This window comes from Phlebotomus papatasi, chromosome 3 (assembly GCF_024763615.1).
Source record: "Phlebotomus papatasi isolate M1 chromosome 3, Ppap_2.1, whole genome shotgun sequence".
NCBI lineage: Eukaryota > Metazoa > Arthropoda > Insecta > Diptera > Psychodidae > Phlebotomus > Phlebotomus papatasi.
Window position 1 is genome coordinate 60,560,994 of NC_077224.1, and position 25,503 is coordinate 60,586,496.

The 25,503-nt window shown below is 32.9% G+C and overlaps 2 protein-coding genes across 6 annotated transcripts in view; one reads left to right on the forward strand and one right to left on the reverse strand.

The window, feature by feature from the left end:
• LOC129807077 (magnesium transporter NIPA2) lies at positions 1-25,283 on the reverse strand. Of its 4 annotated transcripts, XM_055856101.1 has the most exons (4): positions 25,064-25,283; positions 24,880-24,979; positions 10,511-11,325; positions 7,249-7,572 (listed from the first exon to the last, which is right to left on the reverse strand). In XM_055856101.1, the coding sequence occupies exons 1-4, from the start codon at positions 25,133-25,135 to the stop codon at positions 7,543-7,545; spliced, it is 1,017 nt and encodes a 338-aa protein (XP_055712076.1). In that variant the 5' UTR covers positions 25,136-25,283; the 3' UTR covers positions 7,249-7,542. The 4 variants fall into 4 exon arrangements, with proteins under 4 accessions (XP_055712073.1, XP_055712076.1, XP_055712075.1 ...); XM_055856098.1 differs by lacking the exons at positions 10,511-11,325; positions 25,064-25,283 and adding an exon at positions 1-1,006 and having other exon boundaries at positions 6,964-7,572; positions 24,880-24,944; XM_055856100.1 differs by lacking the exon at positions 7,249-7,572 and having other exon boundaries at positions 9,020-11,325; positions 24,880-24,983; positions 25,068-25,280.
• The window catches only part of LOC129807028 (multidrug resistance-associated protein 1), a 64,724-nt gene continuing 54,087 nt past the window's right edge, over positions 14,867-25,503 (forward strand). Inside the window, exons 1-2 of one of the 2 annotated variants that reach the window (XM_055855976.1) lie at positions 14,867-14,989; positions 25,246-25,326. In XM_055855976.1, coding sequence (XP_055711951.1) covers positions 25,297-25,326 — 30 coding nt within the window. In that variant the 5' untranslated portion in view covers positions 14,867-14,989; positions 25,246-25,296. The remainder of the gene's footprint in view (positions 14,990-25,245; positions 25,327-25,503) is intronic. The other variant, XM_055855975.1, reaches the window with a different exon arrangement.

The window sequence follows — 25,503 nt, forward strand, 5'->3', positions numbered from 1 at the left end:
TTTTGTATTTATGAGAGCTATATCATAGAAATATTTATTTCTTCGTTTTTTTCTCTTTTTTACTCCTACAGGGATGGATATAAAAATATTTGTTTGCAGTCTATGTATTAACTTAATTTGGGTGCAGCCTTATTGTATTTTAGTTGCTCGTCTCGTCATACTCTTCTCTCAAGCTCACTCGTACCATAAGAGTTTTTCTGCTGAGTAATGAGTATCTCGTCCATCTGACTACCCTGCTCGAGGAGTTGTCTCTTTGGTCGCGTGATACCACGCACGTCATTCAGTGTAATGTCCATATCTCGGAAGGCATTGAGCAAGATAACAGCCACAATTACCACGAAAAAACCACAGAGATCGCCAATGACGTCAGACGCCGCCATATGACGCCATTCCTTGAACAAGATCGCCGATGCCACGATCACAAGCGTCGTGAAGATCACGTAGTAAACCGGAGTAACGATGCTGGTATTGAAAATGTCCAGAGCCCGATTGAGATAATTCATCTGGACAGCAATGAAGACAATAGTTGTGATGATGAGAACGTATGGCATGGCCGTGGAGAAATCTGAAGATCTCCCTGTTATAACGTCCCTAATACATAGCCCAAGAGCCTTGCACGACATTACAGTCAAACTTCCGATTGCTGAGCACAGAAGCACGTAGAAAATTACATTTGTATGACCATATCTGGGACCCAAATAGACAGCAATCACCAGAGAAATTGACATTATCACCAGAACATAGATTAGAAAACTTGTATCCTGTAGCTTCTCCAGCAAAATATCTAGATCTTCCACTTCGACTTCCTTGGGGGAATGAATCACAATGATAACTGAGCCAATTATGCAGAGAAAACATCCGAGTTTTCCTAAGAGATTGAGTTTCTCATTGAGAAACTTCGACGACATTACAGCCGCTACGATGACACTGAGTGCCCCAAGAGGGGTCACCAGGGAGGCCGGTGCAAAGGCATATGCAGCAAAATTGGCGGCTTCCCCAACGCCCACTATTAAAGGAATTTAAATAAATGTTCTACCTGAGGAAGAGCTAAGAAACCAAGGAAAAGTATTCATGCGAAGAAAAATTGTCAAGTAAATAACTTTTTGGAGACTTCTCGAACACATGAATTTGACCAGTTATACGTTTTCCTACATAGCGTCTATTCTCCTACATAGCGGGGCACTCAATGGGCCAAGTGGTAGAGCACTCGCTCTATGATGCAAGTGTTCCGGGTTCGAATCCCCTTTAGGTCATCAGGAATTTTTCTGGCGTTAAAGGTGTTCGGATTGCATCCAGTGAGCTTCACTGCACTTGATTTCACGGGGCATGGGACTGACAACCCCATTCCTGTATAAGAAAAAATAATGGATGTCTCGAACTCCACTTGTGGGAAGGCCTAGTTCCACTATGGAACTTTTTGCCACCATTATTATTATTATAGTAAGAACATAGCCAGAAAACTCGTTTTTTGGTATCACAATTCGTGTGAACCTTTTGAAACTTGTTTAGGAATGATAACCTTAATACCATATCCAAAAATCAAAAAACGAACGATGCGTTTTCGAGTAATCCCAGAAAACATAGTCTTCGTGGAGAAACGGTGAGGTCTCCCGAAGGTGCAAGTCTCTATCTCTAACCGTTTGCACTCTAGGCGTAGTAACGGCCGGACGCACAGACGGACAAACAGCGTGACATCAAAAAACTCTAATCTAGAGATTTCTAAAATTCTACGAAGATACAACCCCTTAGGAGGGAATAAGGAGTCGAAATATATACATATATAACTCAAAATCAAGAGAATAACGCTTTCTCTGTGGAGTTTGAGCAGTAGAAAACAGAAGTTCTTTCGAAGAATTTATGTTAGTAAAAACTATTAGAAGCTTCCAAGACGGGATATCACAATTTCGAGATTTCGATTATTCTTATGATCGGGAGCAATTTCGAAAATAACTATTGAATACAACGAAGTCCCGAATCCCGGGATCCTAAAAACTTGTATTTTGAAATCTTGAACTTATGCAATTATATTTTTTTATGATTTTGCTGTATCGATAACGGTACAATATTCGTTCTTGTGATGTTCGGTGACTTTACCTTTATTCTAAGTAGAATATTTTAGCGACGCAGTGAAGTATATTAAGGATAAAGAAGATAAAGGAGATAAATTTACGAAAAGGTTACGTGCCAACCAAAGATATTTAAGTGTTTATGAAAAAAAACTGGAAAATTTCAAGGAAAATGAAGAGATAGGGATGTAGTTTGTTATGGGAAAATATTCTTAAGAGTTCTTCACAAATCCTCTTTTGATACTTAGATCCTAGGATGTACCGTTATTGGGATAACACAAGTTTCATAAAATATTTCTATTTATTTCTTAATTACCTTTATCTTAAGATGTCTCAGAAACTTGACGCGATGGACCATAACTTTTAAAATCCTATATAAAACATAAAAAATCCTCCGAAGTAATTTTTTTTAGAACTATATTTTTTAGTACTAAAGACATTGTCAAGTCATCGCATCATTCAATTCTTGTCAAGACCTCGTTCGAATATCCATTGGAGTTGAAAGTTTAAAAATCTACATTTATCTTTTGAAGGAATTTTCGGTCTAATAGGTTGTAGCAGATTGTGAACGGAAAAATAGACCTTTCTTGACTTTTTCTCTTTAATTCTTCACGACGTTTCGAGGATGGATGTCCTCTTCAGTGTCAGTCCTCTTCGGTGTCAGTCCATTGGATGGTGAACTTCAGAGTGAAGAATTGTAAAAAAGTTCAAGTGCATTGCAGCAGCAAAATTTTCCCACCTGTAGGGGAAAGTGGTCTGCCTTTGAACGGTAAAATGATAATCAAAATTTGAGATTTTTTTCAGAGTAAACTACAACATGAGTTTTACTTTCAACAACACCAAAAAATTCTCTTGTTCATTAGGCTTCTATATTTACCCCATTCAGGACTCGCAAGTCCTCAGTTTTTCCTGGTGAGGAACTTGAAAATGTGATATCAATATATTCAAAGGCAGCCTGCATGGTCTGCCTTTGAATGTGGTTGAGGCAGCCTTTGAATCTTAATTTTTCACTGAGAATATTAGGCCTGTAACATTAAACGGCCCATAATTGATTAGCATGAACCCTAATGCACTCAATAAAACCACCACTGTAGTCAAAAGTCATTATACAACAACATTTTTTACATTTTTCTGAAGCACTGCTTTTCACTTGAAAATTTATAGGAAAACGCCATTGAAGTTGACAATTGTCAGTGTGACCGGAGCAAGACAGCATGTTATAAGTACTTGTATGACATTCGTCAGACCAAAGTAGGAGTTCTATTCTGCTCCCGGACAGGAATCTGTCAGATGTTTCAATGTATGGAAAAAGAGGATTCAAAGGCACACAACATTAAGATTCAAAGGCTGCCGCAGAGCAATATTTGCAAACTTTTATCACCTACAAAATTTGTCTCATCTGAATCAAAATGTATTTGGAGAAATACCATCCAAGAATAACCTTCTATGACTCACAATAGAAGATTTGTTCGAAAAATTATTTTGATAATGAAAAAATACATGAATTGTGGATCATCAAAATTACAGTTTAGAGCTCAGTTTCGTTTTCTTGCCCTAGCACCTAGAAAATAAGAGCTAGAGTCTGCATTTTTTGATGACTTGTGAGGATTATGAATAGCTATCTAATAGTTAATAGAAAAGAATTTATGCTTTAAAAAAAAATGAAAAAATTACAATATTCAAAGGCTGCCGCATTCAAAGGCAGACCACTTTCCCCTACGTGATTTTTCCTCCACATTCGAAACCTGATGAAGAGGACATCCATCCTCGAAATGTCGTGAAGAATTAAAGAGAAAAAGTCAAGAAAGGTCTATTTTTCTGTTCACAATCTGCTTTATCTTTTGAATTTAATTATCATTACCCTTTTAAAAGTTGTGTTAAAGGATGATTATTTAATTATCTCTTGAATAAAGAAGTGATATCAGGAAAACGGATCCTTTTTCGCCGGATATATTAATTCTGACTCTTTACATTCAGGTATCTGGTTTGGATATTCTCTGAGAAGTATCACAGGACGCTTTTCTTAACACAGATTAATTCTAAACAGGTAATTCATAACCAATATCAAAAGTTCGAGTGCTCCGCTAAGTATGGAACGTTTTGTCGATAATTTATTTTCGTGTCAAAAACTTGTAGGGTCGGAGGAACGTCTGTTCGACAGGGAACCCCTATTGACACTTTTGTCAAAATGTTGAAAATTATTTAATTTATCTAGTAAAATATAAGTAATATTACTTTTTTTCTGTAATATACCTTTTACTATAAACAGAGATGTTCGAATTTCATATCCCAAATGGTACAAAGTAGGGTGTCAATAGGTGTTGACACGAATTCTTAAAGTGTCAATAAACGTTCCTTTTACCCTACTTCTGAAGACGGGCTCTATTCAGCGAATAAAGATAAAGATAAATATAAAGAAATAAAGATAAATATAAAGATTTGGTATTCTACAATCAAGATTTCAAAATAAAGCTGTCAAATATCATTATTTTTAGCTTGGATAAAAATATTTCAAGATTTGGTATTCTGCGCCCAAGATTTCAAGGTGAATCTAACCTCAATATTCTTTATTTTTCATAAAGATTTCAAAGGTGGTCTCGAGGTGCTTTGAAATTTTTATTTGCGTTTTGAAACGAGTTTCAAAACTTTGAAAAGCATTAAAGCCATGAAAGATCTTTTACTTTATTAGAAAATTTAAGGATGCAGTGCAGAAGCAGTATAACGAGGGTAATACGCTATTACATTAGGAACACAATAAATACAACTTTATTTTTTTTTACTTCAACAAAAAATACTTATATTCAGTCATACTTCGAAAAAATGTACTATATTTCAGAAGAACGTAAAATTTTGATGAATTAAAAATCTGAACTGAATTTATTCTCTATATCTTATAGTTCAACAAAGATTGTGGAAACTGCTCTCTCTTGGAGTTCGAGCAGTTAAAATCGTTGGTATTAGAAATGATCCTTTGTACCCTTATGTATATTAGGGCGTTTCAACTAGAAAATTTTTTTTTTGGCACTATTCTGAGGGTGCTCTACATGATGAGACAAGAAAGTTTTTCTTCTACGACCCTATGATCAGACGCTGTTTCTTATTTTTAGCAATTGTTAAAGGTAGGGCTCGCCAAGGAGTTCCCAAGCTTTTCCCATTCAATCATCTCACTTTCTCTTCTCTATGCCCGGCGTTCCTTTTTTTTTGAATGAGTACCGGATAGACTTTTCCTAAGAGCGTCCAGTTTGCTTTTTTATGGTTGTCTGCTTCCTACACAATCCTAGCTCTCGTTATTGTTACAGGTACTTTATGTGCCGAAGCTTCAGGTTTAGGATCTAGAGGAATTTCCTCGACTAGAACCTCAAACGTTTTATAACACAGTGATCCCAGTGATCATTATTTTTCGATCTATTGACAATGACAGTGATGAACCGGTAGCTGAGAGTTATTTGGGTTCTCTATGACTGACTTGAAGTTGAAGGGATCCCTTGCATCTGTTTTGCTGCCAGATGTTTCCTGATTCTTAAACCGGTAAATCCATCTAAGAAATTTTGTGAAAAGTGCACTCAAAAATCTACATTAAAAACAATTGAACATGAAATTCGGGGTTTCTGTACCTTAATCCAATCGTCTAAAATTTATAAAACATTCCCTCTGATTTCTTGGTGTTCAATCAATTTCAAGCTCTTTTTGTTCCGGAACTATTTTTTTCTCAAAGTACCAGAGAAGTGTATGAAAAGTGAAATTATTTCCAGGACTTTTGCACTTAAAGTTATCAATTTTGTAAGCTATTTCATACCACCTGAAAGACTTTCCTCGTCCACTACAATTTTAAAAGAAAATTTCCACTCCTTGTGAAAATTAACTAGAAAAAATATCTCCTACCAAGAAATCGGCTTCGTTGACTAAAGTGCCAAAATGACAAGTCATAAGTGACAGTTTGGATATTGAATAAATCTTTATTTGCGTTTCTTCGACTTTTTATCCAAGATCGCAGAATGCCAAATCTTGAAATTTTTAAAATCTTTATTTTGAAACTTTATCTTTATCTTTATACGCAGAATAGAGCCCGACATTAGTACATAATGTAAAAATTATGTTTTTGGAATCATATTAATAAGACTCCTATTCGAACTGAGAGATATGAAAAATTCCTGGGAGCATTGACAATCCTACAAGAATACTATTGATAGTGAAGTTAGAAAATTCTTTAAATTCGAACAAAATTTTAGTTAGAATTCTTTACAATCTTAACTTTTGTGATCTAGGGTAAGTGTGCCAAATTTCGGCATAGTTGCATGCAAGCGCCAAAGTCTCAAGTTTAAAATGTAATATTTTTAATACAAATTAATTTTTTTTTGTTATTTTTTTATAAGGAGTGGTGTTTGGAATCTTATAGACAGTCTATCGTCTTCATTTTCTCTATGTTCTTTTTTAATACATTTTAAAATGAATAAAAATGTAGACATGGCATTGGTGGCCTATTCCGGCCACCTTCATTCTCATAGTTCCTTGCCCTTCCGGAATTTTTCCAATGTCTCTTTCAGATGATCTTGTTCGTTGAAACAACATTTTTTTGTCATTTTTTGCATTGTATAATCCCTAGAGTATGAAAAAAACCAAAAAAATTATGGAAATTCGAGAAACAAAAAATGTGGCCGAAATTGCAAGCTGGCCGGAATTTGGCACATTTACCCTAATTGACGATTCTAAATATCATTGAGGGATAATAATATATTCAAATTTTTTCATTAATAAAATCTATTTTGATTTTAACATAAATACCTTATTGTACTAATAAATTCAGTGATTCATCACCTTGAAAAAAAGATTTTAGTGCAAATAAAATGAGTTCTGAATACTTTTCCTTTTCAGAATCTTTTAGAATAATTATACTCACTGCAAATAAGACCTGCCCACCAGATCCATTCTTTGAGGTAGCCAAAACCACCAGAACTCGCCCTAACAGCCCCAATTCGAGTCATCCGGATCAGAGCCTTTTTCTTGATGATAAAACTCGATCCAATGAATACACTCGACGAGATGGCAAGTCCCAGGCCAATATAGAATTCACTCTGGGATGCCAACTCCTTTATGGAGACACTAGGTGCTGGGCTAGAGGACATACTGGGGCGCTTTGAGGCACAAAAGCCTTTGGGAACTCCCTCAAAATTGATACACAAACTTTTGAGGTTACTTTAGTGTTATTATTTTAAATAGTTATTCCCCAAATTTAATTTATTGAAAAATATTTTACGAAAACTCAATACTTCATCTGGACTTTGATTGGGGAAGGAGATATTTGTGATTTTTACCAAATAAAAGAATATAAGGAAGAACAAAAACATTCAAGGAAAAATGACAAGTGACTCACTACCAGAAGCCATGCACTAGTCGAATCGGTTGAACAGTTGAAGTGTTTCCTTAATTGATATATCGGCGCGAAGATTCAAACATTAAGGTTATAAGGCGGTTAAGTTCACTGGACAGGTATTGTAACTGTAAGAACCTGAAAGACAATAAAAGAAAAATGTTTGATGAAAATTGCCAAGAATTCAGTTTAGATTGCTTCGTAGTTCAGCCTCTTTATATAACATTACTAATTGAAGTCGTTTTCTTTATTTTTGGGATGATTCACATTAAGGTTGTAGTCATATTGACCGTCAATTTCAATAAGTTCCAAGTTTACCTCGAATATAATTTTTATCACAGTTACTCTCTATCGATCTTGCAAAAAATAAATTCAATTTACCTCAGTATCTAATTTTGCCAAAAAAAAAATCGCTTAACATAATTTTAGGTTATGTAAACCCTAACCTAAAAAAATGAAAAAAACTTAAAAAGTAAAGTTTTAATACAAAAGAAAATTTCCAAAGTTAATGTAGCATTATAAATTTCTTTTATATTAAAGAAATCTATAATGTTTCTATGCCAATCTTTAACAAACACTAAAAATATTTTCTATGGCTACTACGGTATATGCTTTTTTAAGGTTAGAATTTGACTGATTTAATAGAGTTTAAAAAAGAATAACATTTTAAGGTAAATTTTTGTATTTAAAACAAATCATTGCAGGGATTTTCAATCTTGATTTACCGTCTTTACAGTCTAGGCAATTTTCAATCAATAATTTAGCCAGGACAAAAAACTTGAAATTAAATAAATGAAATTCTAACCTAAAATCTGGGGCCCATCAAACCTAATAAAAAGTGAAGACATTTTCCCACTTTCCCTTGTAAAAATTTTGCAGATATTGCACTGCGACTTACACAAATTTTCTCGCAGTTCTTGTATTATTTCGGCGAGCATTATGAAATATGTATTTTTAGATAGCTTTTAATGCACGATTTCGAAATCTATTAAACTGATAAGTCAATTCTCTTTAGGAAAAAACTTGTCAGTAGTCTTCAGTGCCTCTATGCAAAAACGTATGGAAAAATGAAATGTCGAGAGGCCCCTGCTAAAATAATATACAGAACCGCATATCAAATATATCTGTTAAAAATACAAATATCTTAAGTTTTTGAGACCTACAATTGTAATTTGGGCAGTTTTTCTGGACTTGAATAATTTTGGCCACGCCCCTTATTGCATGTCCTTTTTTTTAAATACATTTTCTCTAGTATTATCGATGAAAGTTCCATGTAAAAGAAAAATATTGTCGAAATATTGCATTAAATTTATAACATTTATCATAATACGGCAAAGTAAACCATTTGATATCATGCCCCATTTAATTCCGCCCTTAATTAAAAGGTATTTACTTTTATTATTTCGATATTTCAGTAGTGTTTCATTACATTACTAATCAAATACTTTAATTTTGCAAAGAAAAAGTTTAAGAATATTGAAAAAAAATTACTAGGGACTAAACAGATCTATTACATATTTCTCAAAGAAAGGAAATTATTTATGCTCCGCCTAGAAATTAATGGGAGTGGTTAACCGATATGATATTTTATTTGTTTAGCTTCGATTTCCCTAGACCGACCAACGATTATAATTATCCAAAACCCATAATAAATGTTGGGGTCGTCGTCAAATCGAGTGGACTGTATTCTTTTGTAAATGCTTTTTATTTGTCGTCGTCTTAAAGCCGGCGAGACACGGCTAATTCCCGAGAAGATCTAGTAGAGCTAATAATTAAATTGATTAAAAGCCGTCCTAATTACTAAATAAATCGTCTTTGTCTTTCCCTAATAAAACTTCAATATTGTTCTGAATATCGCTTAATATCTATTAAATCCGTCTATCTCTATTTAATCAACCTATCGCAAAGAAAAGAAATATCCTCTTAGATTCAATAGATAGCATAATTTTACACCATTTTCACAACTTACTCGAGAAAATAACCAAAATTCTATAGTCGCCGTATTCACGCGTGTTTCGCCATTAAAGTCACAAAATGAAAAGACAAAATGCCGGAAGGGCATAAATTACAATGCCAGAAAATATTAATTCATAAAATTTCCGTCAGATGGCGTTCTGTCCACAACAATAAAGTTCAAAGAATACTTAAAAGAGAAAAAAAAATTATTGATCATAGCACCGGAATGGGCGTGGCCAGGGACATGACGTTTCCTATGTTTCCCATATGTTTTTAGCGCGCCGAAAAAACTATTGAGTTTATTAGCTATTTTATGTCATTCTAGAATGAATTAGTAAATAATACAAATACAAAATAAAAGCAAATTTAATGTAGAATGCGCAGCCGAAAACCCCAAATTGGCAACCTACGTAGTTTTGGAGATATCTCGTGAAATGTGTACAAAAACAGGAAAAACTTTACACTAAAACTGGTCGCATTTTTTAGAGCTAATGTCACCCCCATGGGCGTGGCTATGAAATTAATTTCTTTGTCACATTTATTCAAAATTGTGAATAAGATTTGAAAAATCGGTAAATAAGTTCCTAGGGGCGCAGGGTAAAGGGAGTAATTGTTACTGCTACACCATAAGGAAAAATCTATTTAGACCACGCCCCTTTCCAAGGCTTGTGAAAATAAAAAAATAAAGCACTGAAAAATTATTACTGAAGAAGCCCAAGACAACGAAAACTAATTTTGTGAAACTATTCGGCCAAGAAAAGAAATTAGTATTGCCACGCCCACCTTGGGAAACCACGCCTATTAGTGTGCACTTGCCTCACTTACAACCATTTACTTTTATTTTTCGTCTCGCAAGATTGTTGAAGATGAAAGAAAATTGCAATAAATTTCAAAAATATATTGCTATTGAATATTTTTGTTTCCTTTAAGGGCGGTAGTTTGCTTTGTGGGCGGGGCTTATTAATCCCCATTATCGAATAAAGTAGTAATTTTTAGGGCGGTGTTACATCTTCGCGAAAAAAAATTGTTTAAGGAACTTTCACTTTAATAAAATACAGTTCGTAAAAAGGGTGTGGCTTAACATTACATTTGGGCGGAGCTTATTTAAGAAACCACTCACCCCTCTTCCAGTATCAAAAACTGCCGATGAGATATCTTGATTTAGAGGATAGTCGAGAAATCCCTCGATGAGATATCCTCTCTTTCTGGCCTCTATCAGGATCCTATCCTCTCCAATATCCAGAGTAATTTCCTTAGCAGAAACACATTCTGGCATATGAAATTCAGCCACAAGTTGCTTCACTTCGCCCTCTCGAGGCTCCAAAGTGATTCGATAATTGGGTTTTTTGGTATTGGCCTGAGAAACTGCCAATTTAGTGGGATTGGGCTTATACTGTGCTTCCTGTTGCTTCTTATTGCTAATCTGCTTGGCTTCTTTCCCCTTCGTGACCAATGGTGCATCAATCTCCTGGATTAGGGATTTTGATTCCCGATTCTGATCCCCTTCATAGTAATCTTTGACCAATTTCGCATCTCTATTCTCAATACGATGCGTAGTGAGAGTACCAACGGATTTTCTATTTTTCAGTATCACCCAAGAATTATCCTCACAAGGCATTCCATATTTAACATCTACCGCTTCAAAGACCAGAGCTATCAAGAAATCCCGGAATAACCTGACACTCTCTACTTTCACAAAAAACCCACTATTTATGGCAATATCACAAACTCTAGCGTCATTTCCTGCCTTATCCTTTGTCATCCTCGGCTCTCCAATACTCATGGGAATTTTATAAGAATTGGGAGCATCTGAATTTAAAATCTTCATCAATTCTTCCTCTGTGATATCCTTAGGTGCTGGAATGTCCTCCGTCTGACAAATGTTAACAAACAACTTTCCACCATTCTCTGTTCTGTGAGCCTTTATGCAGAATCCTACAGCCATGACCCAGAGATACAAAAAAAAACCAATAGATACTTGACGCAAACTCCCGGAAGTAATTATTAAATTAATTTTTCATTTCTGTGACACATCAAAATTTATATTCACTCTCTTTATGTATTATGTACATTTGAAGAATACTCTCTGGACATCCTCTAGTTCTAGGGCCCAATATATTGCATTCTCATGCCTTCGCGAAAATATTTATTCAATCGCACAAAGTGTTAAAGTAAATATTGACGGTATATCTTTTTTTCTTGTTGAAAGAGAATTCAGCATTGAAATGGGCAAATAGTGAATCATATTTTAATTTTCTGCTTAATCATCTTCGTTGTTTTCAAGAGAAATTGTGAAAGCTGAAGATTTTTATAGGATCCCCTGTTTTTCTTACAAATTTAAAGGAATTTAAAATTTTTGCAAATAGTTGTTAAAAGCAGATATTTGTAGATGTGGCAATTAAAAAGGGATGGCAAAGCGTCCCAGGCTTTGCGATATGCTCGAACTCGTGACTTAGATGCTATACTGAAAAAGTATACTTTCGCATCATTTACCGTTTACCGGTTCTCAACCGATTTCAACCGATTCGTAAATCACTCAAAAGATCCCCCAAACAGTTTTAAAAGTAATAGAATTAATTTTCTCATAAAAATTAGTTATAGGCTATGAATCTGTCCATTACCAGTTTAAAACCGATTGGAACCGGTTCAGTTTTGTCGGAAATTCCAAGACCTTTCCAACGACCCCAAACATGACCCAATTCGCTTGATCAATGCGCTCTCTAGTGTCTTTTTAACCTTTGACCTTGAAAAACCGTTATTAGGAATGACTCAACGGGATTTTCGAATATAGATGAAATGTTCGCCTGGGTGATCTTTAAAACATATCCAAAAATTAAGAAATTCGCACGACGCGTTTTCGAGCAATCCTTGAGCAATTTTTACTGGGCTAGAGCTCAAAGGGCAAGAGATATCAACTTTCGGTCGTCAGTGACCCCCCCCCCATAAACAGACATTAATTGGTGACGTTTCCTTCCTTTTTTTACTCATCCCCATTCTCTAAATTATTCTTTTTATTTTTTCATAAACAGGCCTGACGATTTCTTTTATTTTTGGTAAACATTTCGTTTATTGATTTTCTCAAGGTCAAAGCTAAACCACTCTATAAAGGGAGTATTTTTAACCAGATTTGGGTAATTTTGGATTTATTTGAAAGGTATTGAAATTTCAGGTTGAGATATCTTCGAAAGTTTGTTATCAGACTATAAGCGAAACGATAAAAGATGCTTGATGTCGGCAATGACTGAAAATTCAGTCTTTAGTAAATCTCTATTCTATTCATTCCTTCTTACGACTATATATATTGCCTCTTCTAATACTTTAGCGAGACCCCTAGTTTCAGAACTGTTTAAAAACGGTCTTGTGTTGTTGAAAATTACAAGACGAACGCAAACATAATATCATTCTGTTGAGAGATGCGGTCTCTAGAGTCTCTTAACTCTTTAAGTTAAATTTGGGACACCGGGACACCGATGTCTAAAAAAACATTTTTTTTTAAACTGTAGAACAGAGGTTTGCAAGAAACCGTTGAAACCGAATTAACGTCAAATGAAACATGTACGTCAATGGTCAAAACGCTACTATAACAAACTTATTTTGACGTTAATTCGGTTTCAACGGTTTCTTGCACACCTCTGCTGTAGAAAGTTATTTTGTCCTCTAATCTATATTAGTCCGAAAAAAACAATTTTTATTTTTGGGATACCGATGTCCCAGTTGTTCTTAAAGGATATAACCTTTGACCTTGAAAAAGCGTTGTTAGGAATGATTCAACGGTATTTCCGCATAAGGACGAAATGTCCGCCTGGGTAATCATATCGAAAAATGAAAAAAAAATAAATTCCCTCAATGTGGAAGTCATCTAGGAAAGGGATCTATTAGCCGCATTAATGCAGTTTTCCAAATGTCCCTTCCATGATAGTTTGTGATTAAGGTATTTAACTTCCCATTCGTCCCATTCGGACTATAAAAAGCGGATTCAACACACAAATACGTAGGAAGTTGAACTGGTTTTTACTTGCCCATCTCTCCAAATTTCAGCTAGTATAGACTTCCTTTATATGACAAAAGTAACTTGGAGCATTTTTTTTGCACTTAAAATATTTTTTATAGAATATTGTAATATCTTTCTTCCTTTTCCAACTTTTCCAAAAACAAAAAAATTGTGTTTTCTTTTGGGATTCTCATATTTCTATTTTTAGGTCCTATTACATTTTATAATATCACAATAAGAACACCAAATTACGCACTGAAACTATTCATAGACTATGGCTCTTTTTTTAAATAGAAAACTTATCTAAGCTTAATTTAGTTACACCTTTACTTATCAAACAACTATAGATTACAGATAATGAGGTCTTGTATGATAGTAAATGGCCTTCTTTCAAGCATGAAGAATTTCACAAAATAAGCCTTTCAATTCATTAATAAGTATCGATAACTTATCAGATTTCTTTTTTTTTTAATTGTATAAAATTTTGAATATTTAATGCCTTTGGATTTTCCTATCAGGGAAATTTCGTGAAATCAAAATTCGCATTAAATGTCATGAATGATGTTCAAAAGAAGAAGAAGAGTGCGAAAGAGTGAGATAGACATACGCATAACGTTTGAGAAGAACAAGGATGTGAATTTTGATTTTACGATTTTTTTTTAGACAATTAATTGATAACTGCTGAGAATCCTTCTACTTGACTAATTCTCTTTATATGGATTTGCCTTACTTCCCCATCATTATTTATTTTAGTATACCATTCATTAAAATTATGTAATACCCGCCAATGTTTTTTATTTGTCGTCCCTTCTCTTTTTAACTCTTTCAATTCCTATTCTTATTGTTTTTCCATTGCTCGCTCTCTCAGAGCATAATTTGTCTGATTCATTCCTCCAACTCCTGACCATCAAAAAATACTGCCCTCTTGTCCACACGTAAAAAAACATTATGTTGATTGCCCGTGAATGTGAGAGACAGCAATTTTAGGTAATTTACGAGGTATTGAGCGCACAAATACCTCAACAAAACTCTCTTTTTTACCGTAAATCTTTTTGGGAGGTTTATAATTAAATTTTTGAAAGTATACTACTAAACCATGCACTACAATGTATGCGAATGTATTACTAATAATTGTCGTTATTATTTACTCAATTTTTAATACAGATTTACCATTTGAAGTGCAGCCCTCAAGATTACATTTAATGTAGAATATTCCCGAAGATACATTCTTAGTCATATTAAAAACAGTTAATATTGTATGTTAAAATTATTAAATGTCATTCTCGTGATTATTAACTCTCAACTCAAACACAGAAGAGAGCATTTTGCCGGCAAATTTGATAAAGTTTCATGCTTCTTTCATCACTCTGTATTGGTTGTTGTCGTTGTTGTATATTTCTTACACAATTCCACGAAATAATATATAGTAAAATGAAATATATAAAATGGGGGGAACCTTCACAATATCATTCACATTGACTCTTCAGTCACTTTTGAGCATCCATCCAGCATAGAAGCTCTTCAGTTACATCGCGGTTTGGTATTTTAAGTTCTTTTTTTTCTGGTTATTCTGTGCTTTTTACATTCTGTTGGAGGCAAAAAACATTGGTGAGAAAGTGGTTTTGTGGTTTCATTGTTATAAACCAAAAAAAAAGTTGCTCTTTATGAGCCCTCACAGTGATGAATTTTCATCTAGAAATTAAAAGAGGGAAATTTAATTGATTCTTTGGACAGTGTTTCCATACCAAATCAATTGAATAAAGTGTCTCAATGAGAGTGTGAAGTAGCTAAAGAATCAGTGACGTTATTTTCTTCACTTTTCCTCTCGTCATATTTCAATTTTAATTCAACACACACGCCAATGGATAAAAAATGTCTTTGGATCTTTGACAATGAGTGAACCAATCAAGGTGTTCCAAAAACTAAAAAAAAAGATTACAATGGATAGTTTTTTATCACACTGGATTTTGAGTAAAGGATTTATTTATTTTGGAGTGTGAGGTCCCTGGCTTGACCCTTATACGGGTTTCAGACCTAAGGTTTAGCCATAAGGATAATTTCTTATCACGTAAAATTTTTGAGAAAATTTTGATTTAACATTAGATTTCGTGACATTCGGAAACTAAGCTAAACCTATAGTCTGAAACCTGGATTATATCGACGGTTCCATTCCATACTATGCTATCTCAGAATGACAACTTTTCAGGAGAGCCATTTATGAAGTTGGCGATTTCCTATGCTGCCCGTATAATTTTTTTTCGAAAATCTCAAATATCTCGTTACCCGAACATCGGATAACCACCAAATTTTCAGAAGTTGTAGATCTCGGTCTCAGGAACAACATATCTCTCGGAGTAATATAAAGCTAAGTCGACTTAGCATAGTATGGAATGGAGCCGTCGATATGGTTAATTTACACTATTTTTTGTCAATTACGATTTTTTGGAAAAACTTAACTTTGAATTGGATTACTAAGGACAAAAAATGACCTATTAGGCTCTTAAAAAGGAATAAAATTGCTCGCAATTTAAGATTTTGAGACATTCGGGAACTGGGCTAAACCTCTAGTCTGAAGCCGGCCTAAGGCTTAGCCATATGGCCTAATTGCTCTAATTCCTTATCAATAAAATTTTTTTGGGAAAATTTAACTTAGGATTGAATTATTAAAGATAATTAACCTATTAGACTCTCAAAAAGCTATAAAATTGCTTGCTATTTAAGATTTTGAGACATTCGGGAACTGGGCTAAACCTCTAATCTGAAGCCTATATAAGACTTAGCTATATGGCTTAATTGCTCTAATACCTTTTCAATCACAATTTAAAAAAAAATATTAACTTAGGATTGAATTATTAAAGATAATTAACCTATTAGGCTCTCAAAAAGCTATAAAATTGCTCGCTATTTAGAAATTAGAGACCTTCGGGAACTCGGCTAAACCTCTAGTCTGAAGACCGCTTAAGGCTGAGCCATACGGTTTAACTTCTATAATTTCTTACTATTCAAGATTTTTTTTATGGGAAAAAGTGACTTAGGATTGGATTATTAAGGGCAAATAATGTACTAATTTATACACTGAGAAAAAAACGGGGGTGCAATTAACTTTTTTTCCTCATAACTTTTACCTTTTTTAGAGGTGTAAAAATATATCAACATTTTTTTATGTTAATTTTACACCTTTTTAATGGTAAAAATAACATGAAAAGGGTAACTTTAACCCTTAATACACATAAAAAGCATAATATTTACACCGATTTCGGATCAATACTGCAGGGTAAAATTAACATTTCCGGAAAGTTATTTTAACTTATTCGGATTTCCCTCAGTGTGGAAATCAATAAATTTGGTTGCTAATGTAGAATAATAAAATCTTCGGGAGCTCGGCTAAACCTCTAATCTCAAGACCGTTTTACGGTTGCTAGATTGAGTCTCGCTCGGCACAAAGTAAAAGGAATTTCTAATAAAAAATAAAATAACTCATTATCTTGAATCTGTATAGAAATAATAATATTAAATCTTATTGAAATAAACAAACTAAGAGAGCAACAATTAAATTAAGTGGAGTAATAAACTAATCAAATTGGGACAACTGATAGCAAATAAATGCTTATAATAATTTTGCTAATTGTTTATTTTTATTAATGTTAATTGATATTCTTCGGATTTTACAAAAAAAAGTTGATAGAACGTTATATTTCCCTTAAGTTCTGCATTTTAAAGCTCTAAAATTTAAACATTTTTTAAATCTCTTTTTAATTATAAGCCACATCCTCTTATGAATTGTGATCAGTTCAATAATTTTTTTCTCATTTACCTGTAATGTTTAAAACGCTTAATATGCATATAACATGGAATTTTTGAGACAAATGCAGACAATTTCCATCATAAGGGAGTTTAAACTGTATTCGCGAAAAATAGACCACGCCTCCTATTATCATTGAAAAAAGCAGTCACAACGAAACTAAAATTATAGTTAGAGAAATATTTTTGCTCATGTTCGTTAAGCATCAAAACTGGATTATCCATAAAAAACTGTATTAAAAATATTAGAAATAGAAAAAATATATCAAATGGAATAACTCAACTACTTTTCAAGAAGAAACACTTGTGAAGATCTTAGTGCCTGAAATACAACAATTACTATTATCCCTGATTTTTTGGATTAATAGAAGATTTAAGGGAAGAGCACCCCGGATCGGAATGTTAAGAGACATGATCGATATTTAGTTGCAAATATAAGCCTCAAAATACTATTTGGTATTTTTGTGTATGCTAATCGGTATTTAGTGATCCATTTAACTATCTGTGCATTTGAGTTTTAAATTCTTACAATAAATTAATAAAAAATAGATGTAATTGCATCTTTGTACTCTGTACCTCGGATCGTCACGAATTTAATCAGGTGTTTCACGGAAAATTGATTTTATAAATTAAATCTGAGCTAATGCACTACATTCTTGTGTGACTTAAATGGTAAAAAGTAGCTAGTGATTTTTAAAAATTCATATGAATTGGTCTAACAATAATGGTAATAACCTGACGATCCGAGGAACACTGCCGATCGCTGGTGCTCTTCCCTTATTCGTTAGTGCAATACGAAAAAGCTACAGTTTACACACGTTTAGGATCGTTTTCTTTTTGTGGAGTTTCTAAACTTTAATCAATTCAGTCAAAGTACTAGAAACCATGAACTAAAACGATTAAAATATCGGAATTTGTTCCATTCTGAATAATAGATGATTATTATGAAAGAAAAAAAATCTTTTAGGGACGCAGAGAGTACTTTTATCAAACACGCGTCTTAAGGCTCACTGAATTTAAATTCTTTATAATAAATTCTTCCCAACTTCATTTATTTACAATGTGTAACTATCTAAGAAAGCAATTTGCTACACAAAATTGAAATAAAAAAACAGAACGATGAAAAATATTATCAAAATCGACGCTTTGTCAAACTATTCGCGTGTAACTCTGCACAAATTTTAAAAACTTTTCGCGAAGTCATAAAAATGCAATAGAATGTATTTTTAACCCTTTCGTATTATTTTTTCCACGACATAGAAGAACTTAAGAAAATAATGATTGGACAAACTAAATTCAAAAATTGAACTGAACTGCATTTAATTTGAAATGATGTCCAAGAGAAGAAGAAGAGTCCGAAAGAGTAGGATAGACATATTCAAAGCTTTTAAGAAAGAATGGGATGTGAATTTTGACTTGAGTCGTAGTTTTTAACAATTATTCCTACACAGAAGAAAAATTGTAAAATTGTTCATAAATATTTGTGAATACCTACTGGAGACTTACGAAATGTTCGTAAATTGTATAACCCACTAAAAAACTCGTAAAAGTGTGTATTTTTTCGCAAACATTGTTCGTAATATGATACTTGACAAGCTTTTTTTGTTCTTTTACAGACATTTATTCGTGAATGTTCGGAAACACGCACAAAAATGCTCGTAAACTTTTGTCATTTGTTCGTAAAGTTTTGTACGAATTGTGAGAAAAGTATAAACTTTTAAGGACTTTTTAGTGGGTTATACGATTTACGAGCAATTTGTAAAATCACAGCAGAAACTCACAAACAATTTCACAAAATATTTTTTTCAGTGTAAGAGAGATAGAACGGCTGGATAACAGATTCTTATCATCAAGCCACGCCTAATTTTTAATATTTTTTTCGTATCCCGTCACATTAGAAAACCCTCTAATTTTTATTCTTTATTTGTTAAAAATATCAATGATATTATGCAGGGACATTTTTGGAGAACATTTTTTGCTAAATACGTTCTTTTTTATTTATTTTTTACTAAGGGGGCGTGGCTTATTGTTCGGTAGGTGGAGTTTCTTATTTCTCTTCGAAGATCCTGGCGTTGATTTATCTTTAAGATTAACTATCAAATTCTATTCTATTCTTAAAATTTGAAGCATAAAATGTGAAATTTTACAATAAATTTATTTAGTTCATCCTTCAAGAAAAATTAAGATCCAGAAAAGTTATAGTGAAGCAGTATTTTTTAATTTAATTCTAACGTGATTCTGCATTATGAATGAAATAAAATATGAAAGATGAATCACGAACATTAAATATCTTGCTTTATGATAAGCTGCAAGTGTTTCGTAATATCTTTATCAAAACAGACGCGAAATTGCAATATCATGGTTTTACTGAAGCCCAAGAGTGTAAATATATTAAATTTTATTAAGTGCTATTGGATTAGAGTCATTACAGTGCATTTTGCAAAGACGGGAGATATTCTGAAAGATTAATTCTTAAACCGGAAATACGTTTTTTGGAACACCTTGATCGATTCAACTTCTGAAGAAGTTAATTTGGTGAAAAAAGAAGAGTGAAAAAAATTCTTCAAACCTGTTCCCAAAAAGCCACAAATCCGTGCTTTTTGCTCATTTTTTCTAACACTGTATCTTCTTAATTTAAACCGCAGCATCATGTGAATCTTCATCTTTTTGTGCAGTGTTTCTTTTTTTCTTTTCTTTTTTTTTGTTTTATGTTAATTTTTTGTCCTTTCACCATAAGAATGTTCTCAAGATGGATGAGGAAGTTGAATGATTCTATCTACACTTTTGATGAGAAAATTTCCGTAATCCTCATACCGACATTTTCTCAGTCACAGAATCATTTTCTGCCTCCTCATTCTCATTTAAACTTGCACATGATTGTGAAATTTGAATAACGAGTGTTTTTGGGGCTCTCCTGGTCGTGTTGTAATCAAACAAATACCAACACTGAAGCGAGATTTTTTTTACTTGTGGAGTCAGAACACATGCTTCAATGCTAAACTATGTGCCTATATATTGTTAATTGTTCGTCTGATAAGGCAACTTTTATCTAACACTTTTAATGAAGAGATTTTGATTGTATTTGTCAGATGGCAAAATTCTTTGGAAAAAAAATCAATTAATTGATTTTTGTTTGAAGCATTGTTGAAATATACAATTCGACTGAAGTTTTTTTTTCAATTTCAACATTTTAATCAATTGTTATTATCCTTTGGTATTCACCGTATTCTCGATCTTCCAGAACAGACTACCTTGACTCGTGGATTTGTATGTAAAGTAAATATAAATATATACAGCTTGTAGTGTGTTGATCTCAAATGAAGTATAAATAATAACTGGAATTACGTTTGAAAAACACAGCTATTGTACTCTATTTACTTTTCAAAATCAGGAAGTCGAAGGCAAAGGATTTTTTTTTAGATAAAAGAATGAAAATAAAATAGTTTTCTGGTAAATTGCGTTAAGAATTTAGAAGATAGAAAAGGAGTGCACAAATATATCAATCGAAAATGTATAAGGACAGTCCAGAATTTAAAAAATTTAAGTTTGCCAAAAACAAGATGACGCTTGATGAAACAAAAATATTTCTATATTCGTTCGTTGCTTTAAATTTTATCATAAAATTAACCAAAATAATGGTCAAATAGATTGTAAACAATTTTAAGACCGTACTAATATTATTAAATTTGCCAGGATTGTTTAATTTAAAAAAAAAATTCCAAGGTTTTAGGTAAAACGGGTAAAACTATTTGCAATGTCGCCATTTTGATTTTTTCAAAATTTCATTTTTTCTGAAAAAATCTCCATTTTTTCCGAAAATTCGATAAAAATGCCGTAATTTTGTCTCCATGTGTAGCTGCTAGTTTTTTTTTTAACGAGTTTTCAAAGATAAACATTTCAAGACGCATTTTTGAATAATTTACTACATAAGTGCACACGTTTTTTTTTTTATCAAAAATTCCCAACCATGGGGAAGCAAACTTGAAAAAAAAACATTTTTAAAATAATATGTGAAACGTTTAAAAAAATCAATAAATAACATTTACACTCATTATTAAAAAGCCTTTTTAGCTCTGCGATTTTCTTATAAAATTGAATATTTTATAGTGATAATTAAAAAAAATATATATCAATAATTTTAAAGAATCTACGGCAAAGTACTCTCCCTTCGAACGTTCATGCCTTTAAATAATGTGAATTTTCTTTTATTTTTCTAAGAGACTTACTAATTACTAAATAGAAATGTGAAAGTCTAATAAGGAAATTCTAATAATGAAATTTAATGACTTATATTATCTGAAATTTTTTTTCACATTAATTTTGTCTTAGAATCTCAAAATCGAAAAAAAGTGAGTTGACCCCTTGTTATTTCCAAGGAGCGACATGATTATCACATATTTATCAATAATTGATAATAAGTTAAATAATATTTAATAGAAATTTGTAAATCTTTTAGGAAAAATAAGAGAAAATTCACATTATTCTAAGGCATGAACGTTCGAAAGGAGAGTAATTTCCCCTAGATTCTTTAAATAATATTGATATATTTTTTTAATTAAACTTCCCCTCATTTATACGCAGACGTCTTCGCAAGCACTAAATTATGCAGTTTTTTTTGCAAAATTTTGAGCAATTTGAAGTCAATAAGCATCATCTAATATTTCAATGTTCAAAAATGTTGTCCGGAAAGCAATTTTTGGGGCCAATAGTCATTATGGTGGCCCCATTTAATGTCCAATAGTGTCCCAGTCGAGAAAAATCCAGGAATTACGTGAAACGAAAGATGGAAATTTGTGAGGTTTTGAGAGAAAAATATTGGTAGGGTCGCAGAAACGTCTATTCGACAGGTAACCCCTATTGACACTTTTGTCAAAGTGTTGAAAATTATTTATCTAATAAAATATAAGCAATATAACGTTTTTTCTCTAATATACCTTTTACTATAAACACACTGGAAAAAAAAAGTGAATCTTAAAATTATATTTTTTGACGACTTAATTTTATTCTACCAAAAGAGTAAATAATAGAATAAATTTTAATCTTTTCATTCATATCTCAGATTAATTTTTAGTCTTTTTTGTCTTGAATTCAAATCTTTTGCGGAGACTTGTTTTTATTCTTCACTCTCTCTGAGAGTAAAGAATCAACACAATATTCAATGAATATTCAATAATATCACTCAAAAAAGCAAAGAAACATTGTAAGTACTTCACCACAGCTAAATAAGACTGAAGTAAATACGAAGTTCTGTCATATTTCTCGTAAACAATTGCTCACACTGAATTTTTAACAAAGCAATTTTAACTCAAATCATATTCAAAATTTAACGTATTTAGTGTTAAAATCTTCCAAAAAGAACAAATATTTAGATAGAATTCATTATTCATCAAATATTGGAATAAAAATCCATCATTTTAATCAATTTACTTTTACTGTCCAATTTTATCCTCAAAATGTCCAAAATAAGAAACTGGTCAAAATTATGAGCTTTTCCTCTATTCCGGAATTTTTTGATTTTTGTGCAAGAAATTACACTATTGTGTGATTTTTTTAAGTAGTGCTTGCATAATCGAGAGATCTTATGATTTTACTGTTCAAGCTCAAACAGAGAGCAGTTGTAATAATCGACTCTTTTTCAACTTGTCACCGTCCTAGAGCTTAAACGGTAAGGGATATCAAGTTCCAGTCTTCGGTGACTCCCGATAAAAAAAAAACGATATCTCTAGATGTTCTTTTTATTTTTCTCCGCACCCCTCTCCAAACCCCAACAAAACCATGTTTTTTGGTTTCTATTTTTCTTAAACCACTCCTACGCTTTCTTTTATTTTTGGATATGTTTTAGAGGTGGTTCAACTCTTTCGCGTCACACTTTTATTATGCAAGTGAATTAATGAAAAATTGAGTTTTTCCTAATGCTTTATGATCAAATATAATAGTTCTGACAGGAAAAAAATATTCCATTGCGTGAAAACTCGGAAAAACTCCAGGTCATATATGACCCTATTATCGGCAAGGGAAGTACACATACCATTTTCAAAATCTATATCACGGGCTTTCTAAGAGTTTTTTTAGCTTAAATTTATTAATTTGGCCAAAACCATAGCAAACTGGATTGTTTTGATGAACACTGTACTCCTGATGTTCAAGGAATCTTCCTGGTAATTCCTTGAACAGTCACTGTCACAATATTTTGAGTGGCAAAAATAAACTTATCTACATATTTATTCACACACAATACAATTGCGCAATATGAGACGCTTGCAGAATACTCTAAAATATTGCAAAATATGTTATAATTCATCAGATATAAGATCAAATGTCCAGGAGCAAGATATTTTCCTTCTGGATTTCACTAAGAAAAACAATGTCCCAACTGTCCCAACTACATTGTTGACACGAAAACACTTTCATAAACTTTTACCCTTTCCGACAATAGGGTCATATATGACCCGGAAAATTCTACACGCTTTTCTGGAAAATTTGGGAGTAGTTTATTATATCAAAATATGCAATATACAATCTTTGGATATTCTATTTTATGTTTCTAAAGAACTTTTTGTTGAAAAAAGTAAATGAATATAAACAATTTTGAAAAAGAAGTCATTTCACAAAGTTCGAAATTAGTGATTTTTGATCTCAAATATTTTCTTTTCGTGAAGAATCTGGGGTCTTGAGAAAATGAGCCAAGAATCTGACATCCTTCTATTATGATGTCGTGCACAAACCGATAGATTTCAATTAATGTATATAGTCAAAAAAAATGTTTTTTTTCCCGTCATATAACCCTAATGACGTGAAATGCTAATGCCCTAATGACGTGATTGCTTCTAACTAATGTGCAGACATCATAAAAGATCATGCGAAAAATTAATTCACGGAGAGCTCTATCTCGTGAGTTCGAGCATTCTGCAAGACTGAAACGCTTTGCCATCTCTTTTTTGCACTATTTTCACGCAATTTTCGCGCGATCTTGAGATTTTTGTTCAAAAGATCGCTTGATGCTGCGATTTTTGGGCAAAATCGCGCGATCATTTGATTTTTATGCAATAACGGCGCGATTTTCCGATTTTCCACTTAGTTACTCATTTCATTACTCATTGAATTTACTCTTGTAAAAAATATACAGGCATTAAAAAAAGTATGAATTTTTTATTCAATTATCTCCTCGTTAAATTTAATTTTTGCTGAATTGCTCGTGTTGGGTAAATAAACGTGATTTATCACTTTTTTTCTCTAAAATCTCAACATGTGAATCATAGCTCCAATTAGCTAGTTAGGTCTTATCACACTTGTTTAATATCGATTTATCTTTCTACCCTTCCTACATTTGTATTTCACAAGAGATAGAAAATATGCTTCGTCATCTATGTCACCAACTTTCCCATGAAGAGGGGGGCAGCTAAACATTCAGTAATAAGCTGAGACAAGTCTCGATAAGACCAGGCTCTTGGAATCATGCGAAATCCCTCAATAGACAAATTAAGTGGTTAATTAGAAGCTAAGTGGAGATAAGTCTAAGAACTTTAGATGGTAGAAATTTCGCGATAAGTTCGCTTTATCAAGCAGCTGATAATTTTTGGCCACAAATCACCTAATTAGAGCTAGAGCTGCCTGAGTAGGTATCACTCTGTGACGAAATTTCGTGGGGTGTGTGCGAAAAGTTAACTCCCGGATATGTAAAGATCAGTGCTACTCACCTGGCTGTGGTTTAACAATTTTGAATTGTTGTGTGCTGAGTGGAGGTAAATTAGCACCAGCTTGGCTGAACACTGTGTTAATCTCCTCCTCAAAGTCGTTCTGGAAGAAGAGAAAAAGAAACCAATTGAATTTCCAGAGGGCCCCAAGAGAAAGGGTAAAAAGTGAGGTTAGAACAGTGAATACCTTAACAAAACGCAAATTATCCTCAAGAATTGACGAATCTGACTCTAAAAATATACTTTTCTTATTGCTCATCTTCTCTATTAACTTTTTGCACACAAATTAAGTTGTTTTTGTGGGGATTTTCAGTGAAAAATTGTGAATAATTTAGCAACCAAGTGACCTTTTGTTGTTTTATCTGACAGCTCGGTCAAGTGCACTGTGTGAACCGGTTGGGAACCGATTGCGAAAGCGAGATGGATGAATTCTGTGGTTCAGCGTTTTGGGTGAGTTATTTTTGGACAATTTATACCAGAAATACCTGTTTTATTTTGATTTTAATTATTAATTCTGCTAGCTGAATGTCCATTAGCTATATTCACAGTAAAATTGTGAAAATTTAGTGGATATTTAGCAAGTTTGGGAACTTTTTCAAGACCTAACCTCAAAATTGTATTTTCGCC

Coding starts and splice junctions, on each gene's coding strand:
- LOC129807077 (XM_055856098.1), bottom strand. CDS start 7,189: ATGTCCTCTAGCCCAGCACCTAGTGTCTCCATAAAGGAGTTGGCATCC. Junction 1,007..6,963: donor GTGGGCAGGTCTTATTTGCA/GTGAGTATAATT, acceptor TTCCTTTAATAG/TGGGCGTTGGGGAAGCCGCC.